The sequence below is a fragment of the Diplotaxodon limnothrissa genome, linkage group LG13, assembly GCF_057381915.1.
Source record: "Diplotaxodon limnothrissa isolate DT_005_m linkage group LG13, D_limnothrissa_male_GT1.1, whole genome shotgun sequence".
NCBI lineage: Eukaryota > Metazoa > Chordata > Actinopteri > Cichliformes > Cichlidae > Diplotaxodon > Diplotaxodon limnothrissa.
Window position 1 is genome coordinate 32,418,243 of NC_140608.1, and position 28,000 is coordinate 32,446,242.

The 28,000-nt window shown below is 45.2% G+C and overlaps 1 protein-coding gene across 2 annotated transcripts; it reads right to left on the reverse strand.

Moving 5' to 3' along the window:
• On the reverse strand, positions 1 to 27,971 carry eml4 (EMAP like 4). 2 transcript variants are annotated; one of them, XM_085368958.1, is made up of 24 exons: positions 27,693 to 27,971; positions 23,425 to 23,610; positions 23,208 to 23,328; positions 21,704 to 21,895; positions 20,011 to 20,151; positions 19,858 to 19,883; positions 19,662 to 19,697; positions 18,934 to 19,057; positions 18,443 to 18,592; positions 18,286 to 18,355; positions 18,028 to 18,129; positions 17,846 to 17,941; positions 17,629 to 17,763; positions 14,500 to 14,635; positions 13,122 to 13,270; positions 12,874 to 12,999; positions 12,631 to 12,768; positions 12,487 to 12,554; positions 12,312 to 12,400; positions 11,825 to 11,922; positions 4,518 to 4,605; positions 4,306 to 4,404; positions 4,028 to 4,158; positions 1 to 2,119 (listed from the first exon to the last, which is right to left on the reverse strand). In XM_085368958.1, exons 1-24 carry the CDS (start codon positions 27,715 to 27,717, stop codon positions 1,664 to 1,666), a joined length of 2,982 nt encoding a protein of 993 aa, XP_085225084.1. In that variant the 5' UTR covers positions 27,718 to 27,971; the 3' UTR covers positions 1 to 1,663. The 2 variants fall into 2 exon arrangements, with proteins under 2 accessions (XP_085225084.1, XP_085225085.1); XM_085368959.1 differs by lacking the exon at positions 27,693 to 27,971 and adding an exon at positions 26,655 to 26,787 and having other exon boundaries at positions 2 to 2,119.
• Between the last annotated feature and the right edge of the window lie 29 nt (positions 27,972 to 28,000).

The following is a 28,000-nucleotide window of genomic DNA, read 5'->3' on the forward strand; positions in this document are numbered from 1 at the left end:
TGCTGTGTGACCGTACACATTAAACACTGTGGCACCTAAAGTCCGACATCATCAGACAACGTGCACAAAAAAATGTCTGTTTCTAAAACATTTATTTGCATTTCTTGTTCAAATCTTTAGTACAGTCCGTCCTCTGACAGGAATGCATGAGAAAAAACATGATTGGCTCAAAAACAGTCACATGAACATCATCACTGTCTCTGATGAACGCTCAAAAGTCCCCATCATGGCCCCACCCCTTCATGACCATTCAGGTGGGCTCCTGAACTGTGGACAAGCCCTTCAGAGACAAGTGTAAAAACATGGTATTAAAAAGGCAACAACATGAACAACCCAACACCACCCCTCCCTTAACCCACCTGAAAGGCCACGGCCCTGGAGTGACATCATCATGCCATCATTCAGAAAATATTTAACAGATGTGGTCCAGAAGCGACAAAAACATCACCAGCAGTCAAAATCACTGAAACCAGGTAATCAGAGGAGGGGAGCTATTATTTCCTGTCACCTGATTGGATGAGAGATGTGTGGCTGAGTGCTTTTACAGTGTCGCTGAGGAGCTGCTGCCCCTAATGGTGAACAGAAATATACACAGGTATCTGCAGTATATACAAACAGATCCTCAGAAGGAGACACGTCTCTGATCACCGGCCGTCAGATCAATAAAAACATTCACAGTTTTACTCTGGAGGTTGACTTCACGTTCCACATTTCACATTCTGATTACTTCCTGTTTACAACCCGATTACTTCCTATTTACATGACTGTACTCTGGAAACAAGCTCACATGTCTGAGGCTCAGACATGTCATCTTTGATTTTAATCTGAAACCACCATGTTTTTGGATTCAAATTCACACTTCCCGTGTTTCACATTAAAAGCTTCATGCCATTGCTTCCTTAAAGCTTTTATTCTGAAAAATGTGTTTAACCCTTTCTAAAAAAAAAAAAAAATCCACCAATAATCATTTACATTGTTTAAAAGACAAAAACAGGATTATTTTGGGGGTCTAAATACATTTTGGAAAAAAAAAAAATCAGGAAAGTTTTAAGACTTTCAGATTCTCCCCAGCCCCACAACACTTCCTGTTCCTGAAACACAGGTGTGTGTGTGTGTGTTCGGAAAACGCTCCCCCTCCCTTCGCTTCTTCTAATGTGACCTTCCAGATGTTTAACTGTGACCTTGAGGTCTTCTTATTGCTGAGATCGCGTGATCTGTAGGTTTCAGACATTTGTACTTCTTGTGGGGATTCTTATTATTATTGATTAGAATTAATAACTATTATTAGAACTCAGAGTTTGTTCACATTCAAAGCAGCTGAACCCACTGTGAGTAGCTCCTGTGAATCATGGATGTTCAGATTATTTATCACTAACCACTGCAAGGCTGAAGAAAACCAAAATCAGACTCTCAGGCAGCCTTTTGAACTGTCCCATTTCTCTGGTTTCTGACTGTGTGAAGAGTGGAGGTTTATTCTGAAGTAAATCAGAGACAATGACATCCTCTGGAAGTTTCTATCGTATTAGCCGTCCCATTAACATGCTGAACTATAACCCTAAACTGAACTGAAGCATCATAAAACCCAACAGAATCTCTTCGTTTGCAAAGCCATCCTCACTCGGAGCACAAGTGTGCCTGGTCCCCACAAAGACGCACAAACAGTCTACGATGGCGGGGTCAGAGGGGGCAGCCCCTCGTCGCTGGGCGTAGCCGTATCATCACTGGGCTCCAGACTGTCCTTCAGGCTCACCGTGCTGTCTGAGGGAGGCGGGGTTGACTCAGAATTGGGTGGTGTTAGCTCTGATGAGGGTGGAACTAATTGTGTAGGGGGCGGGGTTTCAGGGGAGGGTTCCTGAGTCCCATTGGCTGTCGGAGGAGGGTTGGGTTCCTGCGAGTGGGTGGTTCCAGTGGGAGGGGGTGGTGCGAATACAGGCTCAACTCGGCGGGGGGTAGAGTTAGAGATGATGCTGTCATTGAGGGACAGCGAAGACTTCTCAACCAAACGCCACTGCATTATGCTGGTGTCCTTCCCGCCCGTCGAGATGAGGTAACTGTCGTCATACAGGAAGGCCACGTTGGTCACATGACTACTGTGGGCGCTGTACTTATGGCTGGGGGCCTGCAGACAAAAACTTTATTAACAGAGCTGATGACACTGACATTTAGAATAGTCACACCCAAACCCTTTTACCTCTAATCAACACTCAGCAATTGATAAGGAACAGCTGGGTGGCTGTAGCTCAGGTACAGCCACCCGGTGGAGCAGGTCAGCTGCTGATCGGAAGGTTAGTTGTTCGATCCCTGCCTTCCCCAGTCTGCATGGGCAAGATACTAACCCCAAGTAGCTCTCTGATGCATCCATCAGAATATGTGTGTGAATGTAGTTAGAAAGCAGTCAGTGTAGAGCAAGTGCTTGTGAGAATGTGTGTGAATGTGGCTTTGAGTACTCCGGGAGAGTAGAAAAGCTATATAGCTATACAAGAATCAGTCCATTTACCATACCCCAATTATCTAATATCCAATGTGTACGAGGGTTCACGTGTGCACTGCAGACCTGCTTTTGGTTTACCTGCTGATTGACCAATCAGCAGGACACTTCTGGAGCGCCAGCTAGTTGAGGTGTTTGTGTCTGACTGGAAGCAGATGTCAGAACAAACAGAGGACACACTGAACAGATTAAACCTCTCGGCTGGCTTGGGAACAACTCTGTGTCCCACCAGAACAGTTAGAGGAGGAGAAGACAGGGAGGTCCTGGGATCTCTGATCAGATGGCTGCTCTCAACTCAGATCTCAGTCTTTGAAACCATCCATCCATCTTCTTCCGCTTATCCGAGGGCCGGGTCACAGGGCAGCAGCCTAAGCAGAGAAGCCCAGGAGACATCCTTGTCAGATGCCCGAACCAACTCAACTGGCTCCTTTTGATGTGGAGGAGCAGCGGCTCTACTCTGAGCCCCTCCCGAATTGCTTAACTCCTCACTCAAAGGGCGAGGCCAGCCACCGTTGGGAGGAAGCTCATTTCCAACAACTGTATCCACGATCTTGTTCTTTCAGTCACTACTCAGATCTCGTGACCATAGGTGAGGGTAGGGACATAGATCAGTAAATTGAGAGCTTCGTGTTTATACTCAGCTCTCTCTTCACCAAGACGGACTGCAGCCACTGCACCAATTCGTCTGTCGATCTCCCGCTCCCTTCACTCGTCACTCGTGAACAAGACCTCGAGATACTCAAACTCCTCCACTCCGGGGCAGTAACTCATCCCTGACCTGGAGTGGGCACTCCACCCTTTTCTGGCTGAGAACCATGGCCTCAGATTTGGAGGTGCCGATACTCATTCACACCGCTTCACACTCGGCTGTGAACCGTTCCAAGGCGAGCTGGAGGCCATCACCTGTTGAAGCCAACAGAACCACATCATCCGCGAAAAGCAGAGATGAGGTTTTGAGGCCACCCAAGTGAAAGCCTTCCGCCATTTGGCTACGCCTAGAAATTCTGTCCATAAAAATTATGACCAGAATCGGTGACAAACGGCAGCTCTGGCGGAGCCCATCACCCAGCAGGATTGACTCCAACTTATTGCTGCCTATGTGTACCAAGCTCCTGCAACCGTTGTATAAGGATTGAATGGCCTGTAGCAATGGGCCAGACACCCCATACTCCAGAAGTACTTCCCACAGGGCACTCCGAGGGACACGGTCGAATGCCTTCTCCAAGTCCACAAAACACATGTAGACTGGTTGGGGAAACGCCAATGCACCCTCGAGTATCCTTGAGAGGATAAAGAGCTGGTCCAGTGTTCTGCGACCAGGACCGAGGAAAACCGCATTGTTCCTCCTGTATTTGAGGTTCGACTAACGGACGGACTTGCCTTTCCAGCACCCTGGCATAGACTTTCCCAGGGAGGCTGAGGAGTTTGATCCTCCTCTAGTTGGAACACACCCTCCGGTCCGCATTTATAAAGTAAGCCTTTGAAACCATTTCAGTTTGACGATTAGCATTTTCAAATGTGTGTTTTTATGTGTGTCACCTTGAAGGTGGAGCATGGGTAGGCGAACAGGTGAACTTTACAGAAGTCGTCAGCCAGAGCGATCACCTTCCTGTTGTGGGACCTGATCAGAGCATTGATGTCGGTGCCGTCTGAACCCTCTGGCCAAACACCTGAGATAGGCAGACAGAATTTCAGAGTTAAGAAAGTTGTCCTGATTCAACAGTCAGGGAAGTATAAACATCTTCAGAATAAACACCCTAACACACACACACACACACAAATACACACAAATACACACACTCTCCCATTGTACTGACCAAACACATGATATCCCAGGACACAGGTGTAAGTCGCCCAGTCGATGTCTTTACACTCTGAACGATTTCTGATATATTTACAAGCGTTTGGAACGTCCCCTGAAAACAGACATCTGTCACTGTACATCAACAAAATACTGCAGTATTACAGTACTCTGTGATAACAGTACACAGTACTGTAGTGCCAGAGCCTATGATGAGAAGGTACTCACAGTAGAGGATCTCGTAGTCTCCAGAGTTGGACATGATGAAGTTGTTGTCAGGTGACCAGTCCAGGTGGGTGATGTAGCTCGAATGTCCCTGTTGAAACATTTAGTTAACTCATGAACACACCTGAGCACCACCACAAGTGTTTCCAAGTTTAACCCACAGAGGAGCTACATTCAATCTTGTAAAGTGGAATTTGTAGTTAAGGAGAGCAAACACAAGGGCCACTCTTGCTTGTATTGTTGTTGCTCCATGAGCCGCAAAGGAGAGCAAAGTTATGACACACAAAGAGTTAAAGTGAAACATAGTGTTAAAAACAATGAAAAGTTTCACTGTTGTCTGTGCTTGTCATGCTACATTTTATTATCTTTGAAGTGTTTTTACTGCAGTTCTCCCGTTCAGTCGGTCTCTGCTCTTTTCCGGCCCACTTGCAACCAATCAACATTAGGCAGTCGCTTACGTCATCCGCTTTGTCGAACGAACGGTTAGGATCTTGGAGGACTCCTCTCCTCCTCTCTGTCCAACCGAGTGGGACATGGATGGACACGTTTGTGGGACCATAAATCCCGCTTCAGAGACCTCTCCTCTCAGGTTCGCCTCTTATCACAGTAACTTGCACATGTGAAATTAACATCTACCATTAAAGTTACGTTTGGAGGTGAGGTGAGGCTTTCAAACCTAAGAAATCTGAACCAACTGCCAAGCACATAGTACCATTAGGGTTGGGCGATTGGACTAACATATCGGCTATCGACGATATGCTGAGCCCATCGACGTTATTACATGGGCGATTTACAGTGTTGGGAGTACCGGAATACATGTACCGGCATTATGCATTTAAAATACAAAATATGAGTAACTGTATCCCGTTACAGTTACTGTTTAAAAAGGTGGTATTCAGAATACAGTTACTTTGCAGAAATAAATGGATTACACAGCGGTCTTTTCCTGTTTCATATGTTAGGCTATGGTCTTTCTATTATTGGTAATTCCACACCGGTGGAAACCCAAACAAAACACACATTAAGAGGCTGTAATGTCTGTGTCTCAATCTCGCGGCCCATGGTGGCGCTGTCACTTGGTGTTCGCTCGCTCTGCGGTAGAGTATCACTTCCTGTTCCTGCTCAAACACAGTGGGGTTTCTGAGTAGCTTATTTGCTTAGCAATTTAATTAACAACTTTTAAATACATTCTTTTTCATAGTATAATCTTCACGTGCTTCATCCGAAGCACACTTTCTGTGTACTCACTACCTAATTTATAGCCAAAGTATTCACTCACTGTCTCTGTACTGTTTCGCTAGCTTAGCTTAGCTTAGCTCGTAGCCGACTCGTTAGCACCATGGCTACTTCACCTGTCCCTCCTGCACTTTCTTGCTCATTGTGTCAGATGTTTAGTTACTCCTCGGCCTCCTTTAGCAGTAATGATATCTGTAACAAATGTAGCATATTTGCAGCTCTGGAGGCCAGGATTACTGAATTGGAGACTCGGCTTCGCACCCTTCATTCACCCATAGCTAGCCAGGCCCCTGTAGCTGGTGCAGCCAAAGATAGCGTAGGCCCCGCTAGCTGTTCCCCGGCAGACCCCAAGCAGCTGGGGAAAGAGGGCGGCTGGGTCACGGTGAGGAAGAAGCAAAGTCCTAAACAGAAGCCCCGGGTACACCACCAACCCGTTCATGTGTCTAACCGTTTTTCCCCACTCGGCGACACACCCGCCGGGGGTCAAACTCTGGTAATTGGCGATTCTGTTCTCAGACATGTGAAGCTAGAGACACCGGCAACCATAGTCAATTGTCTTCCAGGGGCCAGAGCAGGCGACATTGAAGGAAATTTAAAACTGCTGGCTAAGGGTAAACGTAAATTCAGTAAGATCATAATTCACGTCGGCAGTAATGACACCCGGTTACGCCAATCGGAGGTCACTAAAATCAATATTGAATCGGTGTGTAACTTTGCCAAAACAATGTCGGACTCTGTAGTTTTCTCTGGTCCCCTCCCCAATCAGACCAGGAGTGACATGTTTAGCCGCATGTTCTCCTTAAATTGCTGGCTGTCTGAGTGGTGTCCCAGAAACGATGTGGGCTTCATAGATAATTGGCAAACCTTCTGGAGGAAACCTGGTCTTGTTAGGAGAGACGGCATCCATCCCACTTTGGATGGAGCAGCTCTCATTTCTAGAAATATGGACAAATTTATTAAACCCCCCAAAATATGACTATCCAGAGTTGGGACCAGGAAGCAGAGTTGCAGTCTTACACGCCTCTCTGCAGCTTCTCTCCTCCTGCTACCCCCCCAAAAACCCATCTCCATAGAGACTGTGTCAGCTCCCAAACAGACAAAAAACAAACTAAAAACCAGCAACAAACAACTTAAACATAAACAATTACAAAGAAAGAACAATAAAGTATCCACATCTGAACCAAAGAGTAAAACGGTGAAATCTGGATTATTAAATATTAGGTCTCTCTCCTCCAAGTCTCTGTTAGTACATGACTTAATAATTGATCAACAAATTGATTTACTCTGCCTTACAGAAACCTGGTTGCAGCAGGATGATTATGTTAGTTTAAATGAATCAACACCCCCGAGTCATTCTAACTACCAGAAACCTCGAAGCACAGGCCGAGGGGGTGGTGTGGCAGCAATTTTTCACACCAGCCTATTAATTAATGAAAGACCAAGACAGACTTAATTCATTTGAAAGCCTGATGCTTAGCCTCGTCCACCCCAGCTGTAAAACTCAGAAACCAGTCTTACTTGTTATCATCTATCATCCACCTGGGCCTTACACAGAGTTTGTCTGATTTCTCAGACTTTATATCTAATTTAGTTCTGAGCTCAGATAAAATAATTATTGTGGGTGATTTTAACATCCATGTAGATGCTAAAAATGACAGCCTCAACATGGCATTTAATCTGTTATTAGACTCAATTGGTTTCTCTCAAAATGTAAAAGAACCCACCCACCACTTTAATCACACTCTAGATCTTGTTTTAACATATGGCATAGAAACTGAACATTTAACAGTGTTTCCTGAAAACCCTCTCCTGTCTGATCATTTCCTGATAACATTTACATTTACAATAATTGATTACACAGCGGTGGAGAGTAGACTTTATCAAAGTAGATGTCTTTCTGAAAGCGCTGTAACTAAGTTTAAGAATATAATCCACCCACTGTTATCATCTTCAATGCCCTGTACCAACATAGAGCAGAGCAGCTATCTGAACGCTACTCCAACAGAGGTCGATTATCTTGTTAATAATTTCACCTCCTCACTACGTACGACTCTGGATACTGTAGCTCCTGTGAAAACTAAGGTCTCTAATCAGAAGTACCTGACTCTGTGGTATAATTCTCAAACACGTACCCTAAAGCAGATGACTCGTAATCTGGAGAGGAAATGGCGTGTCACAAATTTAGAGGATCATCATTTAGCCTGGAGAAATAGTTTGCTGCTTTATAAGAAAGCCCTCCGCAAAGCCAGAACATCTTACTATTCATCACTGATTAAAGAAAATAAGAACAACCCCAGGTTTCTCTTCAGCACTGTAGCCAGTCTGACAAAAAGTCAGAGCTCTTTTGAGCCAACAATCCCTTTAACGTTAACTAGTAATGACTTCATGAACTTCTTCACAAATAAAATTTTTATCATTAGAGAAAAAATTACCAATAATCATCCCACAGATGTAATATTATCTACAGCTACTCTTAGTACCATTGGTGTTAAGTTAGACTCTTTTTCTCTAATTGATCTTTCTGAGTTAACTTCAATAATTACTTCCTCCAAACCATCAACGTGTCTTTTAGACCCCATTCCTACAAAACTGCTCAAAGAAGTCCTGCCATTAATTAATTCTTCGATCTTAAATATGATCAACCTATCTCTAATGATCGGCTATGTACCACAGGCCTTCAAGCTGGCTGTAGTTAAACCTTTACTCAAAAAGCCATCTCTAGACCCAGCAGTCTTAGCTAATTATATGCCAATCTCCAACCTTCCTTTCATATCAAAAATCCTTGAAAGAGCAGTTGTCAAACAGCTAACAGATCATCTGCAGAGGTTTATTTGAAGAGTTTCAGTCAGGTTTCAGAGCTCATCACAGCACAGAAACAGCTTTAGTGAAGGTTACAAATGATCTTCTTATGGCCTCTGACAGTGGACTCATCTCTGTGCTTGTCCTGCTAGACCTTAGTGCAGCATTCGATACTGTCGACCATAATATCCTATTAGAGCGATTAGAACATGCTGTAGGTATTACAGGTACTGTGCTGCAGTGGTTTGTATCATATCTATCTAATAGACTCCAATTTGTTCATGTAAATGGAGAGTCCTCTTCACACACTGAGGTTAATTATGGAGTTCCACAGGGTTCAGTGCTAGGACCAATTCTGTTTACATTATACATGCTTCCCTTAGGCAGTATCATTAGAAGACATAGCATACATTTTCACTGCTATGCAGATGACACCCAGCTCTATCTGTCCATGAAGCCAGATAACACACACCAATGAGTTAAACTGCAGGAATGTCTTAAAGACATAAAGACCTGGATGGCCGCTAACTTTCTGCTTCTTAATTCAGATAAAACTGAGGTTATTGTACTCGGCCCTGAAAGGCCTAGAAATATGGTATCTAACCAGATTCTTACTCTGGATGGCATTACCTTGGCCTCCAGTAACGCTGTGAGGAACCTTGGAGTCATTTTTGACCAGGACATGTCCTTCAATGCACATATTAAACAAATATGTAAGACTGCGTTCTTCCATTTGCGCAACATCTCTAAAATTAGAAATATCCTGTCTCAGAGTGATGCTGAAAAACTAGTTCATGCATTTATTACTTCCAGGCTGGACGACTGCAATTCATTATTATCAGGATGTCCAAAAAACTCACTGAAAAGCCTTCAGCTAATCCAAAATGCTGCAGCAAGAGTACTGACAGAGACTAGAAAGAGAGAGCATATTTCTCCTGTTTTGGCTTCCCTTCATTGGCTTCCTGTTAAATCCAGAATTGAATTCGAAATCCTGCTCCTCACATACAAGGTCTTAAATAATCAGGCCCCATCTTATCTTAATGACCTTGTAGTACCATATCACCCTATTAGAGCACTTCGCTCTCGCTGCAGGCCTACTTGTTGTTCTTAGAGTATTTAAAAGTAGAATGGGAGGGAGAGCCTTCAGTTTTCAGGCCCCTCTTCTGTGGAACCAGCTTCCAGTTTGGATTCAGGAGACAGACACTATCTCTACTTTCAAGATTAGCCTTCAAACTTTCCTTTTTGCTAAAGCATATAGTTAGGGCTGGACCAGGTGACCCTGAATCCTCCCTTAGTTATGCTGCAATAGACATAGGCTGCCGGGGGATTCCCATGATGCATTGAGTTTTTCCTTTCCAGTCACCTTTCTCGCTCACTATGTATTAACAGACCTCTCTGCATTGAATCATATCTGTTATTAATCTCTGTCTCTCTTTCACAGCATGTCTTTTATCCTGTCTTCCTTCTCTCACCCCAACCGGTCGCAGCAGATGGCCGCCCCTCCCTGAGCCTGGTTCTGCCGGGGGTTTCTTCCTGTTAAAAGGGAGTTTTTCCTTCCCACTGTTGCCAAAGTGCTTGCTCATAGGGGGTCATATGATTGTTGGGTTTTTCTCTGTATCTATGAAGTGCCTTGAGGCGACTTATGTTGTGATTTGGCGCTATATAAATAAAATTGAATTGAATTGAAATTGAATGTCACCTCTACTTGCAGCCCGCATAATGACGTAAAGAGATATTTTTAAAAATTATTTAATATGAAGGCAATAGGCAGAGTGTTACAGGCATAGCCCTAAAGAATGTAGCCATATGGACAGTGTAGTCCAGTTGTAAGTATTAAGACACTGCAAAAAGTGCAGCCTTACCTAATGTCCACCTACTGTTACTCATTTATATTAAGATTTAAACATCTAGTTGGTGTTGGTATGGAGAGTAACCTTCAGTAATAGTAATGAATCACACAGCAATAGTACATTCATGTAGCTGTAAAAAGATGATAATATATTAAGTAATCCAAAGTATTCAGAATACGTTACTCTCATTGAGTAACGTAACGGAATGCATTACAAAATACATTTTGGGGCATGTAATCTGTAGTGGAATACATTTTAAAAGTAACCTTCCCAGCACTGGCGATTTATTCGTTTGCCCATGAGTAAATTTGATAATAATAATGGAGCGAATAGAAGCAGTCAAAAGAAAGAAAAAAAGATAATAGAGCTCTTTTAACAGCACCCTCTTTCATTTGAGAGCAAATGCCCCCTCCTCAGAGAGCGCCCAAAAGCTTGTTGATGGAGCTGCAGAAGCTGGTGATAGCCTAGCATACTCAGCCGGATGGTGGACACGGACATCCTCATGCAAGTTAGTCAGGTTTGAGTACTTTGCTCGCATTTTACATCCGCACAAGTGGCACACCACTTTGGTTACATTCTTAGGTTTACCTCTTTCATCCCAAATTGGTGACTTTTTTTATTTATTTATTTTTAGCGCTGTTAGCGTTAACATGCTGTCATCACGACAATTAACCCATCTGGAGCGCAGACTCAGTCAAAATCTCTGAAATGTCTCGCATTTTGGGTAGTTTGTCCAAAGTTTGTTCATTCTGCACTCCAGATGGGTTGAGCAGGTTAAAAATGTTAAAATTTCTGTGTTGTAAACGCGCAAATCAGTCCGTGCATGATTACAGTCGCCCATCGTTGATTATTGAACTGATGATTGTCGTTTGTAAAATTTTTATATATTGCCCAACCCTAAGTACCACGCCCATGGCTCTGGTACATTGCACAAAGTGGATGGAATACAGAAGGACGACAGCCTTCTTCGACTTTTCCTCAAATGAAGTTGAAGCTTGGACATAGCCGTGTGTTCTAGCAGAACAATGATCACAAACACACATCAGAAGTGATTTTGGACAAAGCAGGCTAACATTAAGCTTCTGGAATGGCCTTCCTAAAGTCTGCCCTCAGCACTAGAATATTTGTAAACTATGCTTACAAGCTGGGTCTGTGCTAAGAAACCAACCAAAACAAGCGTTACCAATTCTGCCAAGACGAGCAGCCTAATATCAGTGAGAAAAACGCCCGAAGCTTGTTAACTGATACCAAAACGTTTCGTTACTTATCCAAGTAATTCACCTGCATGATGAACCAATATTTCTCCCACTGAAAACACAATGTCCAGATGAACAGATTTAACTTTTTGGGGCAAACTGAACAAACTAACGGATGCAACAGGGGCAGACAGGTGTTCACTAAGCTGCAATTGGTTTTTTGACTCACCGTGCACTTTCCGTATCGGCTGTATTTGCGTCCTTGTTCAGAGACGTTGTAAAGGTAAATAAAGTTATCGTGAGATCCGACAGCCAGCATGCTTCCATCTGCAGAGAGAGATAGAGAGGTGCAAGCTGAGATTTGTAGTTCTCTCATAACACCGTTATGATCTTCAGTTTAATGAGTGTCCATGTTCAGGGGCTGCGTCCTGTGGCTGACACCGCATACAAGGTGGAGCTCTGTACAGCATCACAAACATCTGCTCTTGTCACCTAGCAACCACATCAATGACAGCCTACATTCTCAGAAATCTCTTAAATTTATTTACTACTGGAAGCCGTTACACAGTAACATGATATCACACCAAGAGGGCTGCCTATTGTTAGCGAACAGATAAAGATGCTCCGAGGTCAGCCGAAAGCTGGCGACCTCCAGACATCTGTTAGGCACACAGCGTGTTCCAGCCACAGCCCGTGAACAACGTAGCTCCACCCACCAATGGAGAAGCGCATCACTGACAGCTGCTCGTTCCCATCGGTGTGAATCCCCACCAGGTCGTTGGTTTCAGCATCCAGAACGTACCACCTGACAGGGACCAGAGGTCAGAGGTCAGACATACAAGGAAAGGATCTTTGAGTTCAGGTAGAAAAAAAACAAAACTCTGTACTGACTTTCCTGATCGCGTTCCTATGGCGACCACAGCGCCACTTGGATGGAAGTCTGCACAGTGTCCGTGTTCCTGAGGAGGAGAAACATGCGATCACCAATGACCAATCGATAAATAATCAATAAATTGCCTCCCCGTCACCACGCACCTTTTCATCCAGCGTGCGACTCCACAGCAGACTGTGATCGCTCGAGTTCCAGAGGCAGACGAGCCGGTCCTGAGCGCATGTCAGAAACAGGTCTTTGGACGGGTGAGCCGCCAAACCCCACAGCTCGTCTGTGTGGCCCTGAACACATCACAACACAGAGGTACTGAAGTTTTCTGGTCAGTGACACCATGCGATCATGTGACCTCCTGGTCTGTCGTCACTTCCCGGAGGCGTTTTACTCACCTGGACCTCAACCAGGAAGCCATCGTTGAAAGTTCCTCTCAGGATGAAGTTACGCGACGTCCCGACCAGAAACTCGTCCCCCTTCCCCTCAGACACTGCTCTGATGGTTCCATATTGATCTGGGACCTGTGGGGATCAAACGCGTAGCCTCAGTCACATGGTTGACACTTTAGATTTGTGGAGATTGACGGCCGAGATGATGTCATCACAGCTGAGTTTCATTGAGGTGTGCATGTGTGCTGCGAGACCTCGATCTCACGGTGACGTTGCAGTTCGTGGTCCCACAGGATGATTTTTTGGTCCTTTTTTCCTCCAGTCAGCAGCATGCCGCTCCTCATCCCACACATACAGAAAACACTTCCCTCGTGACCATCGACATGATGAAGTATCCGAAAGGCTGCGTAGACAGACACACACACACACACAGAGGTGAGTTATCAAACAAAAAAATAAGCTTTGATTAAAGGATTTTTTTTTTTTTTAACTCTGAAAGTTGAAACAGGACGTGGCTGTTCCTAAATCTGAGAAACGCATCGTTCGTCTGTGACACGTCCTCTGGGGGTCACGTGACTAAGTGTTCAAAGCACAAAAGTGACCTCTGAATGAACAGAAAAGTTATGTTTCAGCCGTGACCACGTCACGCACCTCAAATGTTTTCCCACATTTATTAATCTGAAACTCTGATCATGTGCGATGTCACGTCCAATCATGTTTAAGGCGTCCCGACACAGATTTCTGCTCAGGGACTTTTCTGGACTTCCCCATGTCCTCACTGCTCCCATGGAAGTGCAAGCGGTACATGTTGGTTCTTCATGTTTACACAGGAAGTCAGAAAGTATGTTGCTGCTGATGTTCCTACAGGAAGCACCAACGTGTAACGTTCATGTAGATGAAAACAAACTGCTTTAAATAGGTTTAGTTCCTGCACTCTTTTTACAGAGCAGCTCACAAAACAACCAGCGGGAGGCAGCAGATCATAATGAAAACACTTCCTGTTCCTGCAGATTTCCTCCAAAAACCAAGTTTCCTGTTGCTTGTATGCACCAACGTGCTGCCGAGGGGTAAAAATCCATCTCCACTTTCACTGTCTTTTGTCCCCTTCTCAGAAAAAAAGCGCTCAGAGTAGAATTTCAGTAGAAAATCGTTTAATCCCTGGCATCATGTCTCTAAAAACCAGTTTAACAACATGACAAAAACCATTACTGAAACTGGGCCAACACACACAACCTGTTGTTGTTCTGTGGTTTTTCTGTAGTCGGTTGCTTACAGGACTCTGGAGCTGCTGGTTCTGGTCGGTTTAAATCAAACTCTTCACTCTGACATTTTCTGTGACCTTAAAATCAGCGAGACTGTCATTTGCTTTAGCATCGAACTCTGAAGCTGTAAAACCTGTCGGGATCCGTCTCGTGCAGGGAAACGCTTCAGGGCGGATACCAATGCAAACTCATTAAACAGACCGAGCTTATTTCATTAACAAGGCGAATGCCGTTTTACTCAGGATGAAAATATGCACGTCGTTTCCCTCACAGCGTCTCGGCTTGTTTGTTTCTCTGCTCTGCGGCTGCCCCGTGGCACACACCTGCACGATCTTTATGCAAAACACTGTGAACAACCCCAACCCGATACCTCGAGGCCCCTTCCCGGCCGGGTTCTCCGTGGCGCTCCTGGTCCAGACCAGCAGCCTACCCCCAGAATCTCCAGTGACGATGTCTCCGGTACTCAGAAACGCCAGGCACTGGATGAACTTTGGCTTTTCGTATTTCTAGAAAACAGGAGAAAGCAGGAGAGGAGTGTTGGAGTGAGTTCAAAGAAGGACCCGGGCTTCCTCTAAAGACAAAAAGCTGAGAAAAATCTTTGATTTAAATCAAGTAAAAAGTGTGTAGGTGCAAGTTTAATAAGCTCGATGTTTCTGCTGTGTTTTCATGGATAGATGCTTTTGTGTTTTGTGGACTCAGCAGCTGTTTCAGGGGATCTGCTGCAGAAATACCACCTTCATATCATCTGTTTAATTCTGTGATAAAGGGTTTTCTTTCTGTCCTCAGCCGGGTGGAGCTTCCTGTTCTCCTGTAGATTTTTACTGATTTTTCCACTAAGAGCAAACAGAGGAAGCGTTCACCATGATCACTTTTTTGACTCCTTTCACTTCATCTGCTGCAGAATCTGTTTATCAGCTCACTGGAATTACGTCACCGAAAGTGAAACCAGCAGAGAAACAGGGGTCCGACTTTTCACACCCGGGGGTCCGTCTGTCTTTGCTCCAGATCCAAACATTTAATCACGTACTCACTTCCTGTCGTCACGTACAGCTCGTTCAGCTCAGCAGGCAGCATCACCAGCTCGTGGTTGTATGCCTCTGACTACACGCTGCTTACAGTTTCCCTCTATCACGCTCCAGATTCACCTTTAACCTCTGCAATGACAACTGTTGTATTTTATCCATCGAGTGAGGCGCGTGTGACATTTTGCCATCGCTGGAAAATAAAATCTTAAGTTATGGTCAAAGAAGTGAATTAGTGAGGTCACAGAGACTTCTGAATCCAAACTGGCACAACCACGCCGAACAACCATCACTGCTTAAACTGCTGTGTTTTCAGCCCCTGCTGGGCGTCACTACACAAACCCCGCCTCTAATCAGCTCGGAGCTCCTTCAGCCTCTCTGCGTCTACACCGCATCTTCTCTGCTGTGTAACCACAGAAAGCTGAGGGTTCTTACTGGAACAAAAAACGAAACACTTTTAGTGCAGCTTCAGTTTAAGATCAGAGACCAACAGGTATGAAACCACTGCTTGCTGTCCATTCAGATCACCTGTACCCACCGTTTATTGTTTATTGGGGCGATTGTGGCTCAAGATCGTCTTGTAATCAGAAGGTTGCCGGTTCGAGCCCCGGCCCCGTTGTGTCCTTGGGCAAGACACTTCACCCGTTGCCTACTGGTGGTGGTCAGAGGGCCCGGTGGCGCCAGTGTCCGGCAGCCTCGCCTCTGTCAGTGCGCCCCAGGGTGGCTGTGGCTACAATGTAGCTGCCATCACCAGTGTGTGAATGGGTGTGTGACTGGATGTGTAAAGCGCTTTGGGGTCCTTAGGACCAAGTAAAGCGCGTAAAGCAAATACAGGCCATTTACCATATTGTGTTGGTAATAATAATAATAGTAATAATAACTTTATTTATAAAGAGCTTTCAAAGTTCTGTACAGCTATTTGAAAATAAAAAGGTAGATAAATCGACACATAGCAATTAAAGTTAAAAAGATAAGAATTTAAAAAACGAAATGGGACAGAATTAAGACATGTAGGAAAGGGTGAACAAGTGGGTCTTCAGAGCATGCCTGCCTAATATCTTGAGGGAGGTTGTTCCACAAAAACGGGGCACAAAAAGAAAACGCACACTCTCCAATTGTTTTTTCCTGGCCCTAGGAACCTTTAGAAGGCCAGAGTCCTGAGATCGGGGATGGAACATAAAGATGTAAAAGGTCGGAGAGGTATGAAGGTGCCACACTATTTAAAGCCTTGTAGGTGAGCAGCAGGACCTTAAAATCTGCTCGTAGTTAATGAAGAGATCTCAGTACAGGGGTACAGTTTTCGTTAAAATGCGAGCAGCTGCATTTTGCACCATCTGTAAACCTCTAAAACTTTTCTTTGGTAGCCCAGAAAGGAGAGCGTTACAATAATTGGCGATGTTCCTCAAATTATCTTTGTTATCTCTTTTACATGAGACTCGAAGGAGAGCACCATGTCGAACCACACACCCAAGTTTTTAAATCTTGTCCCTGCAATTTATGACATAGTCGTCAATTTTCAAGATGAAATTTTAGGACACTTATTGACATTTTTGTGGTCCAGTGACCATCAACTCTGTCTTATCAGTATTTAGAAGCAGGAAGTTATCTGATAACCCGAACTTAATTGCAGATAGACAAGATTCTAATTTAGACACCTCAGCACAATGCAAATATTTTTCTTGTAAAACAAAGTGGGGCCTAGCAAAAAAGGTTTGGGAACCACTGGGTTAAAGGAACATAAAGCTGCAGGTAACAATGCGTAACAATGAAAGGTTACATTAAAAGAACACCAAGAGGCAGCAGACACAGAGAATACAGCAATGGTCCAAGTACGGAGCCCTGAGGCACCCCATGGCTCACTGCACAGGTCTCAGAGAGAACTAACAGTCTGACATCTCCCAGACAGGTAGGTTCTCAGCCATGATAAAACATTTCCTGTGACTCCAATAAAATTTTCCAGCCTATCCAATAAAATAGATTGATCCACAGTGTCAAACACAGCACTTAGATAAACATTGCAGAACCAAGAGACGGCGTGTCATGACACCCAGCGTCATCGGTGTGGCTGATAGCGCAGGCATCAGGCAAACATCTTTATTTTCATTGTTCTAAAAGCCTTCGTACACGAAACTGGACACGTTCTAGTATTTGCACGTACACCAAGCGCAAGTTTGTATTTTGGTTTTATTTCAAATAGACTTTATTTGGACAGCAGCTGCTAGTACTGACCAAGGCATTTAAATCTGACATACTGTTACAGACCCCCATCTCAGGGTCAGTCTGTCCCATTTAAACCATATGGTGTTAAATACCGACCTCCCCCGGTGCAATCTTCTTCCCCACCATCAAAGCTCAGCACAGCTTGTTTGGCAACAAATTTGATGGGTCTTTTTTTTGTCAATCACAGGTGCCGATCGTGAATCTATGAGTGCTTAATCAGTGATGAGCACTGTTACAGTTAAACTGCAGAAACTCACCCCAAAGATTCCCTGTTTACGAGCAAGCGCGTTCCCATTCCAGCTCCAGAAAAAGATGTGGGACTTCCCGCAGGTGACGATGGTGTTTTGGTCCGTTGGGTGGAACTCCACAACCAGGACCACATCATTGGTGGTCTGCAAAAACACAGCATTTGAGCACAGGTGGAACACGTTGGAACCGGTAAAAACCAGTGCAGTAACAAAAACGTGGGCTCACCTTGATCTCTGCTATCTTTGACTCCTTTTTCCAATCCCAGACTGTTAACATGTGGTCGTTACTGTCATCAATCACACTCAGGTGCCGACCAGAATCCTGAGAGACACAGCAAGGTTGATGATGCATAGAGCTGCAGGTATGTGAGAACTACAGCTCCCGTGGTGCACCTGGCTGATACTTACAACTTTGGAGAAAGCCAGGGAGCCGACGCCTCGTTCAAACGTTAGCTCACCTATGACGTGGAGCTTGGCCAGACTGACGCTGTCCCAGACATGAACTTGAGCCTGAGAGGGACAGCACCCTTGTCTTAATTGTTTTTATTCATTTATTTAAAAAGTTCTATCCATCAGCAGCTCTCCTGTTAGCCTCGGTTTTCGACTCGTATTTATATTTTCCTTTTGTCTGAAAGTTGACCTTAAAAACGTGGTATGTGTTCTCACCCGTCCATCTTTGTCGACTCCTGCGAGCTGTCCCGTGGCAATCCGGATTTTATCGGGATGGATGGCCAGGCTGACAGAAACAAAAAGAGCAGCTCACTTATCTGTCGCCTCAAACAGCCAATAGGAGAGCAGCAAGTACTACGGAGCTCTTTCTCACCATTTGACGCACTCGCTGTGTCCGAGGTAATGTCTCTGAGTCCGCTCCTCGTAGTTAAACAGAACCACGACCGACGCAATGAAGTAAACAATCTCTCCGGTTGGAAGGAGGTAGATGTTTGCTCTGCAGTCTCTTCCCCGGTAACCGTACCTGCACGAAGTCAAGGAAACACCTGGACAACAGCTGGAGATGTAGTGACATTCACAACAGAGCAGGTGAGGGATGCATGAAGATCTCTGAAGGCCGTGACCTGCTGATGCTTAGACTTTGGTTTTACTGATATACACAGATAACGCTGACCTGCCACACCCGTGGTCTCTCCTGAACTTCCAATACTCTGAATTTTGGCCTGGAATTCTGCATTTAAACACTGAGCTTTTACACATCAGTGTCAGAAAAGTGTTTCACTGCATAACACCTGTTTCATCAAAGCGGCCAATATTTATCACTGCTAAGTGTAAGAGCACTCCCGTGTCCCAGGTGAAGGATACACCCACGCCAGCTTCAGTCTTTCTGGAGGAAGTTCGGTCCGAATGTCGTTGTAGTTCTCCACGTCTGAAGGGATGAACATGGTGATCGGTCGACCACGCATGAACATCTTAATAGCATTCCCCTCTGAAACATTAGACAGACATTCCTCAGACTAGCACAGCAGTCCAACCCCAAAGCATAAATCCCAAACTGCAAAGCTAATCCTGTCAGAGTCTAATGGGTCTAGTTTTTATTGATTTGGCAAATAAATATCGGCATTGAAGCAGATTTGGTTACAGATGTTCTGTCTTTCAGGTGTGACAGTTGTTAGCAGAGGTGAAACAGGCCAAGATCTGAAAGGTGCTGCTGATTTAAGAAGAAAAAAAAAAAAAAGCAAGACAGATGAAGAAACTGAGGCTTTAAAGCTGTGCAGGTGAGGCAGCTCGGGCACGCGTTTGTGTGTGCGCACGGTGGGTGATTTGTCTGATTGGGAGTGTGAATAAATTTATTTTATTACTTTTTCACCTTATATGGGGGTAAATGATGTCAGGGAGTCAAACACAGGTATGACATCACCTGAACAGCCTGAAGGAGTAAGAGCAGGTGTGCGAGCGAGACTGGCAGCATCAAGCAGAGTGTGAGAGAGCAAGAGAGAGAGCTGCGATTGGTGCAGAAACAGGGAGCGCTCATACAGCAGCCGCTAGCACATTAGACCGTTAGCTTGCTCCGACAGATCGTTACGACTTACCAGCTTGGCTGTTTTTCTCTCGAGTTGAGATTTTGGCTGGTTTGAGACAAAGACACGATCACTGAGAAAAACCAACAACAGACAACACAAACAGCAGCAGCACAGCCTCGAAGACAAGAACGCTTTGAAACGTCTCCGAGGCTTTCTGTCCATTTCTACACACGATGATGATGATGAAGATGTGTGTGGTGTTTACCTTGGCTCATGACAGGATCTCTGTGCCTGAAAGAAAACAAAGTCTCACCATCAGTTTGTCAATATAAACACACGAAGGCCTGACAGTCCACAAAACAACGTCTGTACCGCGCGCACGCTTTGTGTGTACTGCACATGGGCTATGCGTCTGTACCTCTCTGTGTTCTTCACCACCTTGGCCAGCAGTTTGGAGGTGGACGCAGCTTTCACCAGTTTGTTCCTGTTTTCATCTGAAGTGTCCCAGGTGCTGCTCTGAGAGCGCTCCATCCCTGAGGACCGCTTCACGCTGGGGCCCCTGAACACACACGCACACAGTGAGTATTGCAGTACTAATCGGGGTTCAGCTTGTAAGCAGGAGGAGGAGGAAGAATCTCTGAGTCGTTTGTAGATCTGAAGTTTTATTTTCCTGGATTTTAAATTTAACTTTTGAAGTTTCTCATCTGATTTTTTAGTTTTTTCAATGAATTTCTATGAGACGGCGATCCAGACCAATCAGTCGTCAGAGACCAAACACCTTCTCCTCCAAAGAGCCAGAGGGACAAAGTCAAACATACAACTCGCAGAGAGGTTAGAGCTGGGATACATCAGAAACTCAAGACCCAGGCTGCATGAGGCCTGCAGGAGGAGGAGGAGTTAAAAAGAGGAGGTCCTGGGATAAAGCTGGGATGAGATCACATTAGTAATCATATTAAAACAAGCAGCAGAGACTAAAGAGGAGCCAGGCAGAGTCAAAGGTCACTGCTCCGAAAGACACACAGTCCTTACCACGTCAGAAATCAAAGGTCAGTACTAAGAAGCAGGCTTTGTGGTTATGAATAAAGCTTTGTGAACGCTTTGAGATTAGAAAGCAACAGATACAAAATGAACACCTACTGACCAATCAGATCTCTGGAAACTAGCATCACCTGAAAGATCCCACAGAGCACCGAGGGTCTCTGGGTTTAAGTTCCTCATCTGCACTCAGACAGAAAACTTTTCTACCATTTAAACATAAAAAGCAAACTTAAACTCATCGTGACTTTTTTCTACCTGCTTATTAGTATGGATGTGTGATATGACCAAAATCTCATATCTCAATATAAGACATCTATCATCCCGACAACGATACTTATCACAAAATTTTTACATTTTCTGTAAATTCTGTGAATCTCAGGCAACTCGACTTGCGTGAAGTGTTTTCAGCTATGTGTCGTGTACCTGGAGTCGAGAGTTACATAAGTTGAAACGGCCACAATTTTCTTTGTGAGTATTTATTACACGGCGTGTTCTAAGGTTTATTTTTTAGCACCTGACGGCTCTTTTTAGCTTCTTGTCCGTAAACACTCTGCATATTATTTCACGTAATTCAGTTTATTTTAAAAAATCTCAGCAGGATCTTCAGCTTTATTGTGAAAGGTTTACGTGGAAAATAAACAAGCGGACGGCGGAGCCACGCGATGGTTTTACCGTTGTTGTAACGACAAAGCATAAAAACAGTCGCTAGTCTGTCCGTAGTGTGGTTATATTAAATATAAGAGAACGAGAGAACTTAGAGAAATTCTACAGTGAAAAACAAAACCATGAAAAAATAAACTGTAAACAGTTTATTTTGCGACACCTCGAAACAAACGATAGCGTAATATGAAATGATAGACGTTTTCATCGAACAGCCCTACTTATTAGCATAAACGTCAAATCAGCTGATCAGCAACACCTGTCCATGCTGGTCAGGTGATTCGAGTTTAGGTGGAGCAGAGCAGGACGGTGTGTCCCGGGAGGCAGGGTTAGTAGCTACGTATAGAGTGACATCGGAACAGTGACGTCACAAGCAGGCAGTGAAGCCAAACCGACAAATCACAAAATGAAACCTTTTAGGAGGGGCGTGGCCTTTACTGCTCTCAGAGGAAACAGGTGGTCTCTGTTGCATCTGGGGAGCGGGAGTGGTTGGGGGTGGGTTGGGGGAAAAGGGGACAGGGGATGGGTTTGTATGGTGAGCGATCTCCTCGTGTTCCTGGATCTCCGCCATCTGAGAACGCTGACCATCCTTCTTGTCTGCACCACTGTGGAAAAACCAGTAGCATGAGAAACAGCCTGCTGAGGTTCTGCTGGTTCCACTACGGTTCTGTTGTAGTTCTACTGATGACAGATCAAACAGGCATTCTATTGAGGTTCTAATCTGGTTCTATTGGTTGTCTGCAGCTGCTCACTGACTCGATCTATCAGCAAGTCTTCAGGTACCTTCAGGTGAACGGGCGCTCTGGAGCAAGCATACAGGTCACGTCATAAACTGTGGTGTGACTAGAGATGGGTACCGGTTAGGGTTAGGCCATAATGGCACCGGATCTGATATAAACGGTAGTAACCAGACCGAAAAGCAGCGCACATTTCGGTGCTTTTTTTCCCCCTGAGATGTCACACACTTTGGATTCTAGCCAATCATTTTACCTTTCCGAGGATAGTAGGCGGGCCCAGGTGTGCGTTCTTTTAGAGCAGAGCTACAGATTAAAAACGCCCAAGGCGAAGCGGTCAAAGTCTGGCTGTACTTCACAGCAAAAGATGCAAACTCAGCAGCCTGCAACAAGTGCTTTAAGCTGATACTGTCAAAGGAGGTAACACCTCAAATCCAATGAAACACCTGGTGACGCATAGCGTTTTTTAAAAGCACCGTATTTGATAGCTTGCTGCGAGACCTCATATCGAGCACATCTACTGTGGGTGGGTTGCCTGTTATCGACCTGGAGTTAGCAACATCCCCCAAAAACCCGAAGAGGAGAGTCCTGGCCCCTAGCCCTGCCAGTGTAGCAGAAATGATGACGGGTGATGATGGCAGCAGCAGCTGTTCTTCTCTGTGTGAGTAGCTTAATGTTGTTCGTGTGTAATTTACGTTGAGTAGGCTAACCACGTTATTACATTAATGCACGTAAGGTGAACTAGCAAACACCGTCGTAGTTACATGCGGCTGTCTTCTTGTTTGATGGCAGGTACTACCTTCACCCTGGCCAAAAAGGCTAAAATGACCAAAGAAAAAGTGGAAAACAGCTAAACATGAGAGGTTTTTGGACAAAGTTTGTGTTTTTTCCATTGTTTAAGCACTGCTTCCAGCCAAGAGTGATACCATATATGCCCCATAGCTGCAGAAAAGGCTAACATTGTTATCGTTTTACAAAAAAAAACAGCTGAACATGAGGTTTTTGGACAAAGTTTGTGATCTCCATTCAGACCGTTTAAGCACCGTTAAAGCACCGACACTGTTTCAAAAGTACCAGTTTGGCACCGGTATCGGATAAAACCTAAACGACACCCATCCCTAGGTGTGACCTGACATAAATCTGTGTTCCTGGCATCCGCTTGCACGTGTTGCGGCGTTTTTACCTCTTGGCGGCAGACGACACAGTCTCCTTCCTGGTGACGGAGGTGGAGTCTCTCTTACGTGCGGATGTGCCTCCGTTGGCAATGCAGGACATGGAGTAGGCTTCACGCAGTGCAGCTCCACCTGCAGGGGGCAGGACACGACACAAGACTGCAGATTAAAAAGTCTTACGGGCTAATTTCACACCTCCACACATAAAGTTTTAACAAACACACTCACCCTTCCCACCGTGCTGCTTCTTGCTCGCAGAGGCCGCCGAGTCCTCAGAGGCAGCAAGGCGACGAAGGACGTCGGCGAGCGCCGCTTTCATCACTGTCAGCTCGTCCTCCTGCTGCTGGACACGAAGCTCAAGAGAAGACAGACGGTCGTTGACGTCCGATACACTGGCGCCGGACATACTGTCATCTACAGGGACACGGAAGCACGAAGTGAACACAAAGCAAACAGGAAGGTTTGGTTTGGTTTAAATGGCGACTGGGGCAGGAGAGCTGCTCGCAGGCGGCCGCTGTAAAAACCCACGAGCGAAGCTTCAGCGGGAGAAAAGTCAGATTTGTGAATTCAGGTTGACCATCTCACCATGATTGCTGTTCCAGCTAGGGCTGCTCAATTAATCGAATTTTAATCACGATTATGATCTGGGCTTTCAACGATCATTAAAAATGACTGAGCCGATTATTAGCCCCTCCCTGGGTGCTTTACTCTCGCGCTGCTCTGTGTGGCAAATCGAGCGCACCTCTCTGCATTTCGAACACGTGTCACAACAATTAAGAGCAGCGGTCTCCAACCTTTTTTGCGCCACGGGCCGGTTTATGCCCGACAACATTTTCACGGACCGGCCTTTAAGGTGTCGCGGATAAATGCAACAAAATAAAACTAGTACCGGTATCGAAAAAAAAGAAGATTTATTCATAACACACGTGAAAAGACCCAGAAAAAACGAGTAAACGATAAAAACAATAACAAAATAAGGCTGAAAACTGATAAAAACCCTGAAAACTATACATTTCACACCTGAGCCTCAACTCTCGCGGCCCGGTACCAAACGACTCACGGACCGGTAGGGGTGGGGGAAAAAATCAATACTGTGTAGTATTGTGATATTTTGTTTGCTAATAATGTATCGATACAGGGACAGCAGAAATCGATATGTTGTTACAAAAAAGTTTTCGTGGACTGGAACTCTGACTTCAGAGCATGTTGATCCTTTTTCTGAGCAAGAATCCTGACATTCCTTCACTCCCCAAATGTGTTTAACTTTTTTTTTTGGCAGCAATAAACATGACCGTTTACTTATTTTAATTTAAGACATGTTTTATTTTAAATTTTTATTTAATTCAATTTTATTTTATTTTATTTTAATTAAGTTTAAAACTTTTTTTATTTAATGTAAAATTATATTTTGTTTTAATTTACTTTCAAATTCTTCAGTTGCTGAAGGGGCTGCATAGTTTTCATAAATTGCATAGTTCAGAATAGCTATAATTGTACCAGATGGTTGCATCCAGTTAAGTTGGACTAGACTGTAATACAAACCGTTCAGTTTGTCAACAATAAAACTGACTGAAATGAGAGAAAGACTGAGTGCGAGACTTTGTTATTAGATAAAATGAATATTGATAAAGTTTACCTTTATGTACAGAATCTGAATATTGCAAAATATTTTTAAAAATTGCAATAATATCGTATCGTGCATTAAGTATTGTGATAATATCGTATCGCGGGATGTATGGTGATTTCCACCTCTACGGACCGGTACCGGTCCGAGGCCCGGGGGTTGGGGACCGCTGATTAAGAGGACCCGAGGGAAGCTCGGAAAGCAAAGCAGAAGTTATTTGGAGAGGAGAGTGACTGCCGTTGGTTGAAAAGAGAGGTAAAAAAAACTTCAGTGGTGTGGAAGCATTATGGGTTCATGGAGTCAGACTGGATCAAGTAGACACAGTGTGTAAACTTTGCTACAGTGTAGCTGCACCACAGAGCAACACTGCAAAGTTCACTAAACATAGATGTTTACATTTTTCATTTATTTTTATATTGCAAACATTTGCACTGTTATCAGTATTTGCACTATTTGCACTATATATTGCACTATTTTATGACAATCTTTAAAGTCATTATTCAATACATTGTTATTGTTAAATAAATATCGTCAAATAATCGAGATCTCAATTTCAGTGAAAATAATCATGATTATCATTTTTGCCATAATTGAGCGGCCCTAGTTCCAGCCTCATCTACTTAGCCACCAATGCAAAAGCAGCACGTTGAATGACACGCCAAGCAACAACACACTGACCCATTGTGGGAAAAATGGAGGTCGAACATGTTTGGGATTCCAATGAAGCAGAAAATCTACGTCTGTGAGGACCATTTCAGTTAGGGTTGGGATTCAGCCAATCAACACTGACGCTTCTGCTCTAGGACCCCCCCCCCCAAAGCTCCATGACCTCAGACTCGTGTATATACAATCAAGATCCAAGATTCTTTATTTGTCACGTGCATGGTTATACAGGTATAACACGCAGTGAAATGTGACCTGATACGCTCCTCAACTGTGCAAAGAAAAAAAAGAGACTACTAATCGAAACCAAACGCGCACTCTCTGCGCTTGCTCCAGGAGGCTGACTGTCCTGCACTCGACCTGGAGGAGGGCAGTCGAACTCAGCTGATCTGTTTATTTGAAGATGGACGAAGAGCCTCGTGATCATAACCTGAAGCGTACAGGTATTTCCCCAAAAGTTGATTCTGTTCATCTGGACGTTCTCAGTGGGAGAAACGTTTCGTCATCATCAGGTGACTCCTTCAGTCTCAGCTGACTGCAAGCTTCCCCAACCTTATAAACAGGACATTTGCACAAAGACTGAAACCAGCACCACTGAAGGAAGAGCATATTGCATACTAATGATCATAAACTGACCTACCAGCCCATTCATTCAGTGGTGCTGGTTTCAGTCATTGTTCAGATGAACTGAGAACATCCAGCTGAACAGAATCAACTTTTGGGGAAATACCTGTACGCTTCAGGTTATGATCACGAGGCTCTTCGTCCATCTTCAAATAAAGAGATCAGCTCCAGGTTGAGTGCAGGATGGTCAACCTCCTGGAGCGAGCACAGAGAGTTTGGTTTGGACATGAGCTCAAAGAAAAAGCTTCTGAAACAAATGTATTTCGTCTCTAATGTTAGAGAAGAAATATGGAGCAGCGCAGAGGTCAGTGCGCGATCGTCCTCTGAGATGATCGAACAAAAGTGTAATAATGAACTTTACCACCTCAATGCAGCAGGTAGAAACTGATGTTCACCAGGAAACTACAGCACAGTGCGACCTTCAAAGCTCACATGACAGAAAACACCAGACACGGAGAGCAAAGCTCACCCTTCGCACCAGCACCACGACACACACTTCAAAATGAACTTAAACCAGACGCATTGTTTCTTCGCGCTTCCTTCAAACCTGAACTTGAAGATGGTTCTTATTGAAACACTCAGCCAGTCTGAGCGTGCTCAAAGTGTGGGGCTCGGCGGTGGTTTGGTGCTCCTTTCGCCCCTAGCAGAGGTGCGCCTCATAGCACTTCTGCAGAAAGCAGCTTTGAGCTCTGAGCCAAGTTCTCTGTTATTCTTTCACAATCACACTAAATAATCGCGCTCAGGATTTCAGAGCCATGTTCAACAAAACGCAGACGCCTTCGTGTTTGCACTGAAGCACACATCCTCCTGACCTTCCTTCAGCTTCCTGAGGCAGGAAAACGCCAAGGCAGGAAGATGGCCTATGACTGGACTGAGAGAGAAACACAGACCCAGCAGGACCTGCTCCCAGCACCCACGGAGCCCAGGAGGAGCGAGTAAGACCAATAATGGCGCCCAAACCTGCAGTGCATGTGGACGGGACACCCGTGTTCACACATGGTTACATGAACAAATAAACCCTGAAAGGTTCAACTCCACTGTTTTTAATGTTAATAAAGAAACACTAAACTTCATTTCCTGAGTAAATCTGAACAGCTGAGCTTAAATGTATGTAACTCTAACACGCATGTGCACGCGCGCACACACACACCGAGGTGTGAGGAGTGAATCAATAAGTCATTTCCTGAGTCTTTGTTCCGCAGATCAGAGTCCACGCGTGTGTGTACACACACACACACACACACACACACACACACACACACACACACACACAGTGCGGTGTCTAAATTGTGGTTTGCGGCCCTGCGGTTGAAACAAAGCCGAATGTACATTTCTGAGCCCGTCTTGGCTCTCACCCCCCCCCTCAGGAGGTCTCCTGCAGGAGGTCCGGTTCTGCAGAGCCTCCTTCAGAGGAGGCCGTTGGTTTTGTGGCCCTGCAGATGCCGGAGGGGCGGTGCATACTCTCTGATAAATACACCAGTGACACGTGTAAAGCCGCCACAGGCGCGTGCGGCTCCCGCCACCCCGCGGCAGCGCGGACAGGAGAGAGGGCGCCGCTCGGGGCTCGCGCGGCGGCCGGACTCACCCAAACTGCCGGCGAAGCCGTCCATTTTCCGGGAGAAAAAGCGGGAGTGGGGCCGGAGGCCTGCGGGAGGCTCCGCGCACACTGCGGGCCTCCGTCCGGGTTTTCACCGCCGAGACGAGCCGAGCTGCGTCTGTCCCCGCCGAGCCGCCTGCCGGATCTGCCGGTCCACAGGCCGAAGATCCCCCGCTTCGCTGCGGGCCGAAGGAGCAGAAGTGGCCGAGAGAGGAGCGAGATGAGCCGCGGAGCTGCAGACGGACGGACCGACGAGCATGCGCGTTTCCGACTCCGCCTGCTCTGGCAGCGCGCGC

What these genes read in the sequence shown, in the direction of transcription:
- eml4 (XM_085368958.1), bottom strand. Translation starts at nt 27,717, where the DNA reads ATGGACGGCTTCGCCGGCAGTTTGG. An exon ending in GCTTCCTGGTTGAGGTCCAG is followed by an intron (nt 12,769 to 12,873) that starts GTGAGTAAAACG and finishes TGATGTGTTCAG; the next exon opens with GGCCACACAGACGAGCTGTG. An exon ending in GTCGCACGCTGGATGAAAAG is followed by an intron (nt 12,555 to 12,630) that starts GTGCGTGGTGAC and finishes TCTCCTCCTCAG; the next exon opens with GAACACGGACACTGTGCAGA.